The following is a 15,196-nucleotide window of genomic DNA, read 5'->3' as shown; positions in this document are numbered from 1 at the left end:
AGAACGCATTCCGATACTCCAGATGTTAGTCATAGTTTTTCTGTTCAGGGATCCTTTTGTCTGTGCAGGATTCACGATGAAGATTTCAACACCATCTATTTGAATATGTGTGTAATTTTCTCTGCCAATTACTGAAATTGTAGAAATGTTTTCAAAGAAGAGAATTGGCCCATCCGGTTTCCGGCGACAACCCGGTGTCCAATGAGGCAGACAAACACCCCGTTGTAACCGGATGATGGAGACCGGAAGGAAGATCCCGAATCTTGTTGGAATTTCACCCCGACCCTTTTCGTCGGCGTATATGCATCGAAATTGGCCCGGCAAAGGGATTGACTTACCGGCAGCCACGTTTCACCTTCACCATCCAAACCGAGGAACGACTCCTTCGCTGACATTGTTCGTTTCACTTTCGCTAAGCCAATTTTCGAGAACCACACAGGGGCGGAAAGTTTGGAACAGCGAGGAACCGTGGGAACAACGAGCTGCGACTGTCCGTAGTAGCTGATAGAAACCGTGGCTCTAATTTCCCCGTAACTTTTCAGGTTTCTTCTCTCCTTCCCGCATAGTTCCGGAAGTTCGGCCCCCGACACGTATCGAAACGTCGAGAAGTTTTCTCGGTGCCCGCGGGCGATTTTCGGTTAGCAGACTGTCTTCTCTTTTCTCTCCGACGGAATTGTATACCGTCCAATTAAGCATAATGGAAGGAAAACATCGTTCTTGGTCACGAGCGTGCCGTAACCCGCGTGGACGATAACGCGAGTCTTCCAAGTTCCCTTCGTGATAGTGTGTCCCCGTCGGATCGCCCATTCTTGGAAAACTGCTACCCCTCCTCTTTTCACCAGCACGATGTAACCCGGACTCATTGAAATTCGAATTAACTTTCGTTGAACGTTCTCCACCGTCTACGAAGATTGGGTGCTGCGATATTGCATCGTGCACCGAGATCTTCGAAATTTTTATGGTGGAACTTCGAAAGTAATCCTGCCGACAGAGGGCCGTATGCAAAATACCCACGGAATTACCCACGTCCCATTTGCCACAAACTTCGCGCATTAGCCCGCTGTGTGAGTCCGATATCGACCGAGAAAATGGCTCACTGAGCTCCAAGGTCGAAAGTGAGGAGATAAGGGTGGCTTTTGATCAGACATAAATTGCACCGAGCAATTTCAAAATCAAGATTTCTAATCATTCGACTGCGGATTTTATGCATTTGTGACAAAAATGGACACGTACAATTTAAAACAGCGGAGGTATTAAAAAGATTTAAGGCTACCAGTGTATTAGTTTCACAATAATAAGAAATTTTTATTTGGACCCTGTGTCTTGCAATCAATGCGAACGTTTTTATTTCGCGTAAAGATCCGCAGTCTACTAATCATATATATATAGATAGATAGGTACAACGTACTTTAGCTAGTTTTTTAAATTTTTCGAGGATTTCGAGTCTAAAGAATTTAGAAATATGAATGTATATCAATCATTCAATAATTGTCAAACAGCGGATTGTTATGCAAAATAAAAATTGTCTGTCTCAATTACAAGAAAGGGAAGTGACATAAAAATGTATTTCTTCTACCAGATTGACTTGCTCATGTTTGCCAAAAATGCATAAAATCCGCAGTCTACTCATTGTTCTCAGCACGTTCGCTCGTGGAACATCAGAAACGATGAATCCCCGCGTTATTTCTGAAGAATTACAAATTCTCTGCGTCATAGATCCTGCGTTAACGTCGCACACCGACGCTACTACAACTGTTCTTCGCTAATGCATTTTGCCTGTCCCAGACCGTTCTACTTTACGAACGTACCGTAAAGATTCCCGCGAACAAATGGTCGTGTATTTAACTCGCACAGATCGGCGATGTTTGCGCGGCTACTAATGAGTAGAACGTGTGCCACCTGGCTGGCATGTAATTACTCGCGGGATTGGCCGTCACCGCGTTTAATCGTTGCCCACAAATCGGCGACCGGTTAATGGAGAATAGTATAAACGGCGGAGTAAATGTTGAGCGATATTTTGCGCCAAACGGAATTACAGCGAGGCGTTACGTCGGCGTGTGACAGGACACGCTCGGAACATCGGGATTATCGTTTGTCGACGAACGATAATTCTTTCCCGACGACCGATCCCGCTGTGCGGGATTTATCGTTCAGCCTGATTACGAAGATCGTGATTAATTTCCGTGACCGGTTGCTCCAGTGCGCACGATCATTCCGATTCAGTTTCCGTTAAACGCGTCGCCGCATTTTCGATTTTTCGACCGAGCCCGCTCTTTTTTTTTATTCGTTTCTATTCCTTTCGTCCGGTGACCTTGTTTTTCGCGCGTTGTTGGCGTCGAGATTAATATCTTTTTGTTCTGTCGGCTGCAGGCGAGTGGAAGGCAATTTCACACGCTCGTTGGTACGTTTGTTCGCTCGTTCGCTCGATGTGTCCAACCCTGCGAACTTTGATTTGCGGAGTTGAAATTGTTTCGAAGCTGTTTATGTTTTAATTATACCGCGCCGGAAACTCGGCTAATTCTACGACAGTTCCGATAAAGCTGATCAACGGAATTACGTTTGCACGGATTGCGTTATGAACTTTCCATCGTTTCGCGAACATTGCACGCCGATTCAGGTGGTTGGTATGCGTGGTGTGTTTTCTGACCTTGTCGGCGACTTGTCAAAAAGTAAAGTAACATAGTTCCCCTATATTTTCTCTAATGTCCACATCGATAACAGAAATGAACAGAACACAAATGAACTTCTCCCTGCTTGTCATTCAGCGTGCTAAATAAGATGCTCTGATTTTGTATGACATTTATAGGCGGTGCTGTGGCAGTCTCCAACTCCGTTCTCCGTAAATGTCATGGACAGGTGAATTCGCATACAGATCAGCGCCAAGTATACACGTCTGAAGTTTCTTTGCCGTTGCGGAGCATTCACGACGGGGAAGAATTAACTACCGGTACTCGATCCATTTCACCGGATGCTTCGAGGACGCGACGTCTGAATCGCCTCGGTATACTGTCTGTAATTACCGTCGACGCGACGGTCCCGTTGATCCCGTTTTTCGGGTAGCGTTCGCGGCAACAAAAAGTCGGCTCTAATCTCGTTTCGACGAGACGGGACGAGCCGGTAATTCCTTTTGACGGTTAAACGCGAATAAACTGGCCATGGGTCGGGGGCTGGAATTCGCGTCTCCGGTTATTCCAGCTCTGTGCCACATCGGTCTCATTCGCGTGTCCCGGGCAACGAACTCTCTTTCGTTTCGACGAAGCTTGGAAGGCTGTTCCGATGCTGCTGCCTCACTCTTTACTCTGTTTTTACGATATGACACGGAAGCGGAAGGGCGAGCATCGCCTTTGTTCGACCCGGTAGAACTCGCTCCCGCGTAATACGGTTTTATGCTGCCGGGTCGCCTCCGTCTCGGAATTTCCTCAAGATGCTCGTTTGTTTTTCTATCCGGAGCATATACGTGCCCGTGGATACAAGAGACGCGAGCCCGATTATTCGCGGCCAAGTTCGCGATACATAATGCAATGACAAGGGAACTGGAACCCCCGGCGCCAGAATCCGATGCCGAACAGTCCATGCAAGTTAAAGTGCCCGTCGGACCTGAAGTTTTAAGCCTCCCCGAAGAGCTGATTCTTCGACAGTTTCTGCGACTCTGCACTGCGACCTAGATTAATATATGAATTTCATTGAGGATGACGGTCGTGGATTTTATGGACCATAACATTCGGGATTTCAGGGAATTTGGGAAATGCGTTCATTTGACTTTTAAAGGTATACGCGTGATTCACGATGAACTTGTTATGTCCTCCGTTGATGACCGTCTTAATCAGTCGAAGACTACCGCAGTAACCGCTGAGACGTCATGCAAGTTTAGTGTTCGTTTCATTGCCTGCAATAAGCCGGATATAATAATAAGTAGACTGCGGATGTTTATGCATTTTCCAATTTTTCTAGACAAATTTTAAGAAAGTCGAATGAAATAAAATCTTACTTTTCATTGGAACAGCCTTTGTAAATCCAAAACAAATAAAAATGCCTTTCTTACACATTCTCATAAGCCATAAATGCATAAGCGTTTTACGAGCGAAATGTTTTCAATTTAATTTTAACACTGTTAGCGTTACATCAAAAGGAGAAAATTATTCCGTTTTAAATGATGTACGACGATTTTTTGACCGACTGTCCCAGTTGCATCGCGATGCACATTTTCCTTGGAATGACCGAGTGTCGGTAGGTCTACATACTGCGAATATCGGATGATTTAGGGGTCTAATCAATATTCGTTTACCAAACCTCGAAGTGACCGATGGGTCCTTCTCGGTTCGTGATTTACGGAGACGTTTCCCGAATGATTCAAGCGACACTGGAATATCTGGGCCGTACGTGCATCAGGGTAGGTAGCGAAGTTCATCGTTCTTGGAGGGACGCGTCCCTACATCGTCGGTCTCCGACAGCGTGATTGCGATATATCGTTCGCGAACGAGATAAAGTTGAAGAAAGACCCGCCATAAATCGAAACAGTTTACTGGGCCGCAGCATTAGGTGCGACGGCGGCGGTCCCGTTTTTATGGTTGGGGCGAAATGATAGCCTGCAAACACAGATTTGTCAACAGGGCTGGATCGTGGGTGGTGCATTCATGGAACACAGCCAAATCTCAATCCATCGAACGGGAATGCGGCCAATGCGTGATACTCGAGGGGAGCTTAACGCATCGTCGATGCACCGATGCACCCCCATCCCTCACACCCCCGCGACAACGGCAACGTTTAAAGCCTCGCGACCGGGTTTAATAAATCGGTGCCTCGAGTCGACAATTAGCTCGCCGCTGATTATGTCGCGTGAAAATAATTATCGCGCTCCGCGGCGCTCCCGTAACCGAGCGATTATTAATCGCCCGGAGCATCGTATTCCAACACCGCGTCGCGTCGTCCCGTCAGTTCGGTAACAATTACTCCTAATCCGTTTAATCGTGTAATTACTTTCGTTCCACGGCCGGCTTCGAATCCGGCCCCCAACCAACTCGCCTGTAATTAATGCCGTCGAAAGAACGAACGACGTTTGCTTTTAATTAATGCCAACCGCAATCTTTTCTACCCCGGATTGCGAAAGAGAATCCACCACCGCCAGGAATATTTTCACTGACAACCAGTTATACCGGCGGTTCGGATTCTGCAAATGAACGCGGCATTTTTAATTTCTTGTACCGACACGCCGCGGATAAATGTTCGACGGTAAGTGCGGCCGATGTGAATTTTACCCGGTGGAATATTGCGCCGACATCCTGAACGTTCGAGCTTGTAATAACATGTTACGAACGGAATGTAGACTTTACTAAAAGATAACAGTTTTTCCTTTTTTTTTTTTTAAATTCGAATCAGATTTTCAGACTCCGAGATCTTTCTTGGAAATGATCATGTAGTTTTTGCGAAAGACAAAAAATGTTGGTGACTGAACAGGGTGAATCACGAAAACAAAATTCCGATCGAACCGCTAGCAACAGAGTAATTTAAGCTGATCACGCTTCGTGACTTACCCACCATGATTAATTAACACTAAATCTACCATGAGGAGTCAAATGACCCATTTTAGTGAGATTTTTTATTTAACAATTATTGAAATTGTAAAGGTGTTTTCGAGGGAATTTATTGAATATATTTTTTAACTCCAGTATATATTTTAGTAAAAATCGCACAAAATATAAATAAATTTAATCTTGTTATTTTTATAATACTATATACATCAGTCACTTTCGATGGTCGGTATAGGTTTAGTGTTAAGATAACTGGTATTTTAACATGTAACAAAAATACACGACCGCGACTCTTCGACTATCAAATAATTCTTGTGAAAAATTTCCAAACATCAAAATGATGAGGGAATTTTCAGGAATAAAGTTTCCTCGCGTTTTGGAAAATAACACACGTATTCGTAATTGTTGCTGCGCCTTGCACAAACTAACAACTGATGGAAACAACGAGAGCCGAGGTAACCACGTTACGAAAGTTTATTTGCAGGCAGCACGCAACATTGACGAAAGCAAGACACCGTGCGTAAACTGACACGGGAAATCTGCAGCGGGAAGGTGCAACTCTATTTTCCATGTATGAACAGTGGCAGAAGTTTGAATACAGTTGGTGGAACGCACAGGCTCGGGAATACTCCGGGAATCCGAACTAGGGAAGAGAGAATTCTATGGAAGTTGAATTACCTTTGCGATACCTCGAAGAAAGCGCAGCTACCGCGGCACGTGTATTGTAAATAATTTCGACCGAGCAGACTAAGTTCGGAATTACGGGGAACGAACTTGAACAACTGATCAATTGCGAGGAGGATACTGGTTGATTTTTAGAAAATGTGAATTTAACTTCATTCACGCCGTGACTTTTGAATCTAGAGTGAATTTGCCCACTGTCATCCTAATTCTTCATCTCGTCAATTAGCTTGTTCAATCATCGTGTTCGAAAACCGAAATCAGGGGAGGGAATTATGATTATTTCGAATTCCGAAATGAGAAATGGATCTTCTGTCGGAATCCCCTTCATTAAGAGAAGAAACCCATTGTTACGCGAATGATCGCATTATACGATTAAAGTTCAACTGCAGTTACAATAACTGTATTATCATCCTTGTATAACTTAATCTTTGTGCTTGTAATCTGAAGGTAATTTTCATGGACTGCGACGACAGCGCTAGACTATTATCTTAAACTGATTACGTAGGCAAGTCTTTTAACAAGTATTTTAATTGTATGAGGTCGGCCGTTAAACTGTGATTACGTTCACAAATTCTACAGGAAGTCAGTAATACAATGAAATTCCGAATAGAATGTCGTGAAAGTAGAAAAGTGGAATGTCCTTGCAATGATCAGACAAGAGTAACAGCCGCACTAACGCAGTGAAATGAAGCAGCAATTCAATTAAAACAGTATTAGGTATAATATAGATCATTGCCAATCAATGAAAATGTAATCCAATTAGTATGAAATCCTAAGAAAAAAATTACAATGATAATTGATTGTGTAAAAATCGATTAATAAAGGTAGAGAATGAACTATCGTCGGATAATGGATGTTAATTGTGTCCATTGTTGTTTAGACATAATTACGGTAATCCTTAATAAAAGCGATAACTATCTCGAAATTGCTATAACCCGCGTGGAGCTCCGGTGAAGCATTCCCAACGAGTAGAACCGAACTGCAATGATCAGACGACTGCAGGAGTCCGTTGTTTACGCGCGAGAAAATTGAAAACGCTTCTGCCCGGTACAAATATTCGCATGGTAACAAGAGGGATGAGCAAAACGCGCCGGTGCGGGTACCAGGCGGAACGAACGAGTTTAATTGCGGAATGAACGAGCGTGAATGGAGCACTCACCCCGCTTGGAAGCGTGAAAACTGTCCTGCGGTTTTATCTGCTCAATCTGGGCGCTGAGACGAGACTTGGGCAGGATGTCCCGGTTGGCGTTGATCTTTTCCACGGCATAACGAAAGGCCACTTCCTGCTTGTCGTCCGACGGATGAAACAGCCCACCTGGGAAATCACACATCCATATTAAAGCGTTACTTTGACGAGAACCCGCCCGCATCCCCGAGCTTCTTATTTTCTACCGTCCGCGTCCGGCCGCTTGCCTCCTTTTTTTACTTTCCCGTCCGCACTCGACCCAGTTATCCGTTTTCTGATACCTTACGTGTTTTGAATATTAAATATCTCCCTTGGCAAATCGAGATCACTGTACTGGCTGCCCCACAAAAGGTGTAACACCTGTAGGCAGTGGCGGGTTTAACGGTAAGCGGACTAAGCGGCCGCGTGGGGCACCGGGATCAGTGTTGGGCAAATTTTATTTGAAATAATAAATAATTAAATAATAAATAAACGTGTGATTTTAATTGCAAATAATAACTAAAGTTTTTTTTATTTGTCAATACAAATAATAATTAAAATTGTATTTGTAAATAACAATTAACTTTATCATTTTAAATAATTCATTTAGATTTGCTCAAATAATAATAATTATTTTTGCTTTTTATTTGAATATTTTATCTTTTTTGTTAATAAGTTTATGAGAGTTTTCTTGCAACTTCTATTTCTAACTTGAGTATGAGGGCCCCGAAATTTTTACCGCTCTTGGGGCCTCCGCGAAAATAAAATAAAATAATCAAATTTCTATATGTGCCCAAGGTTTTTCTTATGTCCCAGTGCGTCCCAGATAATTTTCTTTTTTACAATAAAAGGAAAGGTTGCAACTTTTTGAAAGAAAGAATGACTAAAAGATGGACAAAATGTATTTCATTTACAGCAGAAATTTGATGTTTGCATACTGACGAACAAAAACCATTTTAACCATCAAGCACGAATTCGTAATAGAACGTTTCTAGCAAGAGTTCGTGTAACGACGTCAGTTGCCATCAATGCAGCCTTTGAGGCATTAATTCGTCGCAAAAGCAGCGGCATCAGAAGAACAAGGATCCCCACGACCTCCGCCAAGCTCCAGCATGCCACAAAGCATGTTGCTAACACAATTGGCGGCAGGGAACAGGTTCGACGAAGAGCGACGAACAAACGATTTCTTCGATGGGAAATGCAAACAACTGTGAGACAATCTGAAGCTGATACACGTACTAATTAGGTGCAGAAGTAGTTCTGTCTTGAAAAAAATCTATCCGCCTGCAGGTAGTCATTAACACTAGGTTTACGAGACCCATCATTTTGACGGATTTCGGACTTCATGAGAAAAAATTACAAAAACCATAACTATTAATTCTTTTCCAATTTATGCTGACAATTATTGGTTTAATGAGACGAATATATACCCAAATTTATTTCCCCCTCAGCCCTTTAATTTCAGAATTCTGACGATTTCAAAATTAATGACGGGTAAGCTAGTTTCATAGTTAATCGTAATAAAACTTTTTTTTCATGAAATTATCTTTCTGGTGACAAATGTAGAAGTAGTTCGAACGTAGATACTAAATAAGAATCATAATTCAACGGAGATATCTTTCGATGGCTTCGAACCCAATACAGTATTTTATCGATAATTATTCCCAACACTGGTCTGCCCAGGGGCAATTATCCGCCTGGGTATTCTATTCTTTGACTTACGCCGAACGTAGAAAAGGACAGCGGAGCTTGAGAAGCCTCGGTCAGCGAGAAGTGTAACCATAACTAATCCAATAACAAAACTTCTTTATTTTTCATTATTCAAGTCTGTTAAGATTGTAATTGTTTTGAAATTAAATGAATTGTTTTTTAAAGAAAATACGTAGTTTCCTTTACTCATCAATCTGACGGGTGTCCGTAAAGATAGGTATACAAAAATGTCCGAAAACCTAGTGTTAAACTCGCATTGCGAATCAGGGGATGGATAAATTGTTCTGACGGCATTAATATGCAATGAACTCGAGGAGGAAGATGGTTCGAGGCCTACGAGAAAGTTAAAACTTCGAACGGGGTAACGTTACGGATGGACCGACGCAACGACGCGACGGAAAGTTGGGAATTAAAGAACACGGTGATACGCCTCTTTAAAATTCGGACTTGCTCGCGAACAGAGAAAAGGTGTTTAATAAAGCAGGGATATTCATGCGAGTCTGGAGAGGAAGGGGGATGGTAGGAAAGGGTGAAAATTTGGGTAACTCTGACGCCTAAAATATTAATAGTATGCACTCCTTTAGCGGCACTGTGAGAACGTTCATAGTCTGCTCCATAAGTTACGCTGTTAATAATAATAAACCTATTCTGCGTATTCTCGTTTGTATTAGGTTGTTGCACATAAAATGTCCGATTTTTAGCAATGACATTAAACAAACGCAATTTTTTACCCAATGTATCCTATCTACAAATCTCAAGTTTCTTGATTGTATCACGGTAAACATAAGATATCATGGCCATTCACCTTTTGCCATTTACAAGATTGTTATCTTAATTTCGTAGTTCTTTTTTACCATCAACGATTAGTAAGTTAATTAATTACCACACATTTTGACCAAAAATCACATAAAAATTATTTTTCTAGACATATGAAGAAAGGAATACGCGACAGTCGCGTTGATTGACGTTGAAATAAACTTTATTGAAAAGTAAATTTACACATCTAAATTAAAATTGAATCATGCAAAATAATTCTTCATGCAAAATAAAAATTTTTTTAACTGAATCGCGACAAAATCTGGAGTAAAATAGAAAATGTTCTTTCTTAATATGTTTGATAGATTCAAGATAATATAACACAGTATTATTAAGTTCTCCTAATGTTTTCACTGTTTTAAATTACGCCTACTCAGTTTTGTCATAAATGCATAAAATCCGCTGTCTTTTATATAATAAAAGTAATGTGTAGAAACAAATATTTAGAAAATAATTTGTGAAAATCGCGAAAAAAGGAAACAATTTTTCACTTTTTATTCTGTGTCCATAATGAAAATTTAAAACATGTTTTCTGCAAATCTAAGTATGTTGCATTGAATTTTGTTTTTAATAAAATGGTTAAAATGAGAAGGGTGAATTTGATTAGCAAAAAGTTGAACACGATCAGCATCATGGTGAATTTGTAGTGCAGGAGTTTCCTTGCTGGAGTTTCCCAGATTTGGATAGTTATTTAGCAGCGCCTGATCGCGGATGCATAATTCCCACGGCGCTGAACGTCCAAGCGGAAACTGGCCGCGGCAACGTCGAAGAAAATCAATCGTCCGAGACGCATCGATTGAAATCCGGCGCGTCTCGAATTAGACGTCGGGAGGAATTGGCGCCATAAATTGATTTTAATCTCGTGCATGTCATAAAGTAACCGGTCGAACAGCTGCGCCAGCTCCGCTCTACAATTTATAGAATTTACGCGATAGATTTACGTCTCTCGTTAAGGGCGGGCATCGATTAACTTCGTCGAGGGGCGACACGATGCGACGCGACGCGACACGGAATATAGTGAAGCGTCGCCGACAACGATTGAAAAAAAGACCGCCGCGACGAGCGCAAATCTTCCTCGTGCATTCGAACCAACGGGAACTCAGAGATAAAACAACGTGCAGCTTTACGATCCCCTAAATAAATGAATCAACCAGTATTTACTACTTTCGATCTTAAATTTTAATATAAAAATTGTTTACAACGGACTGCAGTTGCACATTTATCTGTTTTGTGAATAAATTTAATGTGCTGAAAGCGATACACTAGCGCTTTTAAATTCTTTTTTATTTAATTTCTGTCAGAAATATAAAAATTTCCAAAAATGTACTTCCTTGAAAGGGGTGATTAAAAAGCCATTTGCGGCAGCTCATTTTAGCGAATTTCCGCGGACGCAGGGCTACGAAATTCGCCTGTAGCAGCCGTGATAAAACATTTCATAACACCTTGTACGTCTCAATAATCTCAAAAGGGTTAGGGTAGTTCGAATGTTTCGAAAGTCCAAGGGAGTAGTAAGCATGCCAAAAGTTTCGGTGTCTCTAGTGTTATCTAAAGGTTCAAGGGCTCCAGAGAACCCTGTGGATCAGGACGTTCTGAATCTACCGGATGTCCTAGGAATCGGCGAATCTTCAGAGACTAATACATTTGAGACCTCCGGGATTTCCAAATCTAAAATCATTGGAATCCCCTTAATACGAGGACTCTGAAAACCCGATAAACGTGCCGGGACCCCTTGAACTTTCTAAGCCTTCTTACGCGTGCCTAATGCATAAAATTGTTTATCATCTCGTATTATGTCGTCGCACAATGAAACTGGAAATATTTCTCGTCGACATCGTTGAATTTACCCGAGTACTTGACAAATGGAGTTTGAAATTTGTGTCTCATTTGTCAAGTTTCATACTTAACGCCCTGATAGTTTATGAACAAAGTAGAACTGCATCTACTAATGCTTAAAAAAATCGGTAAATAAAGCAGTGACCGGTCCCGAACAGGAGAAAGAAAATTGTAAAGTTCTAAGTACTCGAACAAATCTGACTTGCGTGGTATCGTGTAAAATTCAATTCAAATTTGAGCGAACCCGAGGAGCCGATGATATTAGGATCCCTACAAACCTGTCGCCGTAACTTCTGCCGGTCTGGGTTAATGCTCTGAGATACACTGATTTAATGGGCCATAAAAAAGAGAAAACATAAAGAATCCCTCTGTGAAAAACAGTTGATCGTAGCCTCCTCGGATTACAGTTCGGCATAAAATGCTCGCCGATGCTATCATTCGTCGCGTAAAAACGTCACATACACGATAACCTTGCGCTCTTAACTTTAATTCATCGGTCGATCGACTCCGTAACGCGCACGCGCCCGTTTCATCTCCGTTCCCTTCTCTTTTCCCCTACGATTCTTTTTTTTCCTCTATATCCCTGCGTCGTCGTTTCACCGAATTAATAGGGCTTGAATATTCATTGATTTTTAATGAATTATTTCGTAGCGTACGGCCGTTCTCTCGACGGTTCTCGACGGCCAAACAAAAACGGTAAATTGATACCGTTTCGATACGTTGCCCGTATATCCGGCTAACGTCGTACACAAAATTCCGGTTTAATTACTAGCGCGAGAAATTTCCTGCGAATTGTGCTGAATCGTGTGCGAAACAAGGCAACATCGGACGACGCCGAAGTCGCGCGTTTCAATTCGGTGTGGCGCGGCGTGTCGCGAAACCGTTGGGAAATTATTGACAATTGATACAGAACCGCTGTTCCGTTTTCAATAGAGATAATACGTTGTTCCGTGGAATGTATTAAGAGATACACGAAAAATTCCCGTTCGATTTCAATGACGCACAATAAAGTATTGGTTTGTGTAATAAATTCCCGCGTTTTTTGGTAATTTTATTTTTTTCCCGCAATTTTGTGTTTTGTTAGGCATGCATATATATGCATTCGCAAGTCTTTTTCTTGCTCTTCAAACCTATCTGTTTCAATTTTTCGTATTGATTAATTTTAATCAATTTTCAGGCTTTTTCAATGGAAGTTGCAGGAGGCAGAAAAATTCCTGCTCGACATCACACTCAAATTGTGTGGCACGCAAGCTCCAAGTTTTTGAGTAAAGCCCATGGAGTGAAGATGTTTAGCAGATGTCGAAAATGAATTTTTCTGCCTCCTGGAACTTTCATTGAAAAAGCCTGAAAATTTATTAAAATTAATTAATTTGAAAAATTGATGCAGATAGGTTTGTACATAGAGCAAGAAAAAGACTTGCGAATACATATATACACTTTATCTAACAAAACACAAAATTGCGGGAAAAAAATAAAATGCATTATTTTAAGCTGATTTGGATCACATTATATGCTCCATTTACGTAATCTCGAAAAGTTCATTGAAATATTGTCGTCTGTCGAAAATAGCTTTGGACAATGATACATTGAAAGCAAAGCAACCGTGGCATTCTTTTCACTGTAACGTCCACTCGCAGTGACACACGAGGAACTACAATGTTTGCTCGTGTGGTTCGAATGTTGCCGGACTCCGGTGTTAAATTGCAAATAGAAGCCATTATTTACTCGCAAGCCGAACAAGACGTCCTTTTGTTGACACACTGCCCGTGCGTGTGTATATCGTTATCTGCGTGCCTGGCGTTCGAAGAATACGCGACAGCTTTGCTATTTCACTTGACAGCACAAGAATTTTAGTGACAGTAATAATAATTAAAAATCAACCAGCAAATCTTCGTAAACTACACAAGATGTAAAACACAAAAATTTCAATTCCTCAATCACTCGTAGCACAAAACACCCTTTTGCCGAACACAAAAGATAAATTCTCTTATCCGCGTTAAATTGAAATCGTTAAAAGCCTCATTAAAAAAAAGGCAAACAAAAGAAACTTGCGCACAAAGAAGCGATTCATCGCATTGAAATCCGAGTTCCAATAGTATTTATTAAACCCTCGTCGGTTTAATTCTATTTCTACAATATTGTCCCATTATCCTGCTTATCAAGCGGCTCTGTATACAGAGGAGCGGCGCGGCGCATCGCGTCCTTTTAGCTCCACCTGCCGCATAATCGTTATCGATAGAGCATTTTCGGCTCCCCAGAGTGGGGCTCCTGAAATTTTCATATAAATGGAAAAGTTGCTTCAAATGATCTCAGGAATCACCTCTTTCAAGGAACTACAACATTTTTACCTGTACGTGCTATCATTTTATCAGGAGTGTATAACATACTGGATACTCACTTCTACTGTGGTAATAGTTTTCCTGGGTAAGAGAAGATTTCGAATTGAATAGAGACTTCGTTGAGCTTAATATTATTCATTACCGGTGGAGTAGGGTGCACGAGAGTGGGGCTCTTGAAATTTTCGACCGCGGAAGACGTATCGATTACGATTTCATTGTTAGGGCGTCATCCGGCGGGTAGCAAAGGACTCCGGTAGAAAAGAAGCGGACGTTGGGGGTGGGGAGGTGCGAGGGATGAAAGAAAGAGGGAGAAAGACCGAGCCTTTTAAACCGGAGAACGGAAACTGGAAAAGATACTCACCTATCCTAATGATATCAGGAAGAGCCGCGGCGTGGGCGGCGAGGAGCGCCAGCAGGAGCCACCTCGCAGCCATTTCCGGTTCCGGTTCGCCCCCACGTCTCTACCCCGTTCGCTGCCGACGCCACCGCCCCCGCCTGCGCCCCCTGCGCCCCCTGCGGGAGCTGGTGTCCCCCTCCTGCCGCAGGGACTCACGCCGCTGGAAAACAAGATGGGACGGTGGTGAGTTCATTAAAATGCGCCGCGCAAACCATCGCGTCCGGTCTCTGAATATATACCCCCCGGACCGAAAGCAACGGGAGCTTTCTAACGTTCACACCATAATCACCGGCTTCAGACGGATTAGGAGTCTGCGACGATGATTACGATTACGTAACCAACCATCTACGAAGATTAACAGGTGTATTCAATTAGATCATTTGCGAATAAATGAAATCTTCAACTGGTACCGATTTTACTGGGCTGGCAAGAAAGTAATTTCGACATTGTAATGTGAAGTGAAACCGAATTTTTTTATTCAAGCGATGAACTTTAATCAATAAAATGTTCTCTTATTTATTGTTTTTGGCAAAAGATCATCGAACAAGATGGAAAATATCTTATTTATTAAAGTTCGTTGCTTGAAGAAAAAAATTCAGCTCTATTTCACCTAGTTTCTTACCAACCCAATAGTTCCAGTTTTTAGAAAATAAGATGGGATAAGTTTCAAAATTAGGAGTCTGCGACAACGATTACGGTTACGTAACCATCCAACTGCGAAAAT

The 15,196-nt window shown here is 41.9% G+C and overlaps 1 protein-coding gene across 4 annotated transcripts in view; it reads right to left on the bottom strand.

Annotated features, from left to right (window-relative positions):
• The window catches only part of Kair1d (Kainate-type ionotropic glutamate receptor subunit 1D), a 319,596-nt gene that overhangs the window by 187,166 nt on the left and 117,234 nt on the right, over positions 1–15,196 (bottom strand). For all 4 annotated transcript variants that reach the window (XM_076424118.1, XM_076424117.1, XM_076424115.1 and 1 more), the window contains exons 2-3: positions 14,437–14,632; positions 7,372–7,527 (exon numbers count right to left, since the gene is read on the bottom strand). In XM_076424118.1, the coding sequence (XP_076280233.1) occupies positions 7,372–7,527; positions 14,437–14,509 (229 nt within the window). In that variant the 5' untranslated portion in view covers positions 14,510–14,632. The remainder of the gene's footprint in view (positions 1–7,371; positions 7,528–14,436; positions 14,633–15,196) is intronic.

This window comes from Lasioglossum baleicum, chromosome 5, assembly GCF_051020765.1.
Source record: "Lasioglossum baleicum chromosome 5, iyLasBale1, whole genome shotgun sequence".
Taxonomy (NCBI): Eukaryota; Metazoa; Arthropoda; class Insecta; order Hymenoptera; family Halictidae; genus Lasioglossum; species Lasioglossum baleicum.
Note: the sequence above shows the minus strand (reverse complement) of the source record. Positions and strands in the feature narration are given on the sequence as shown.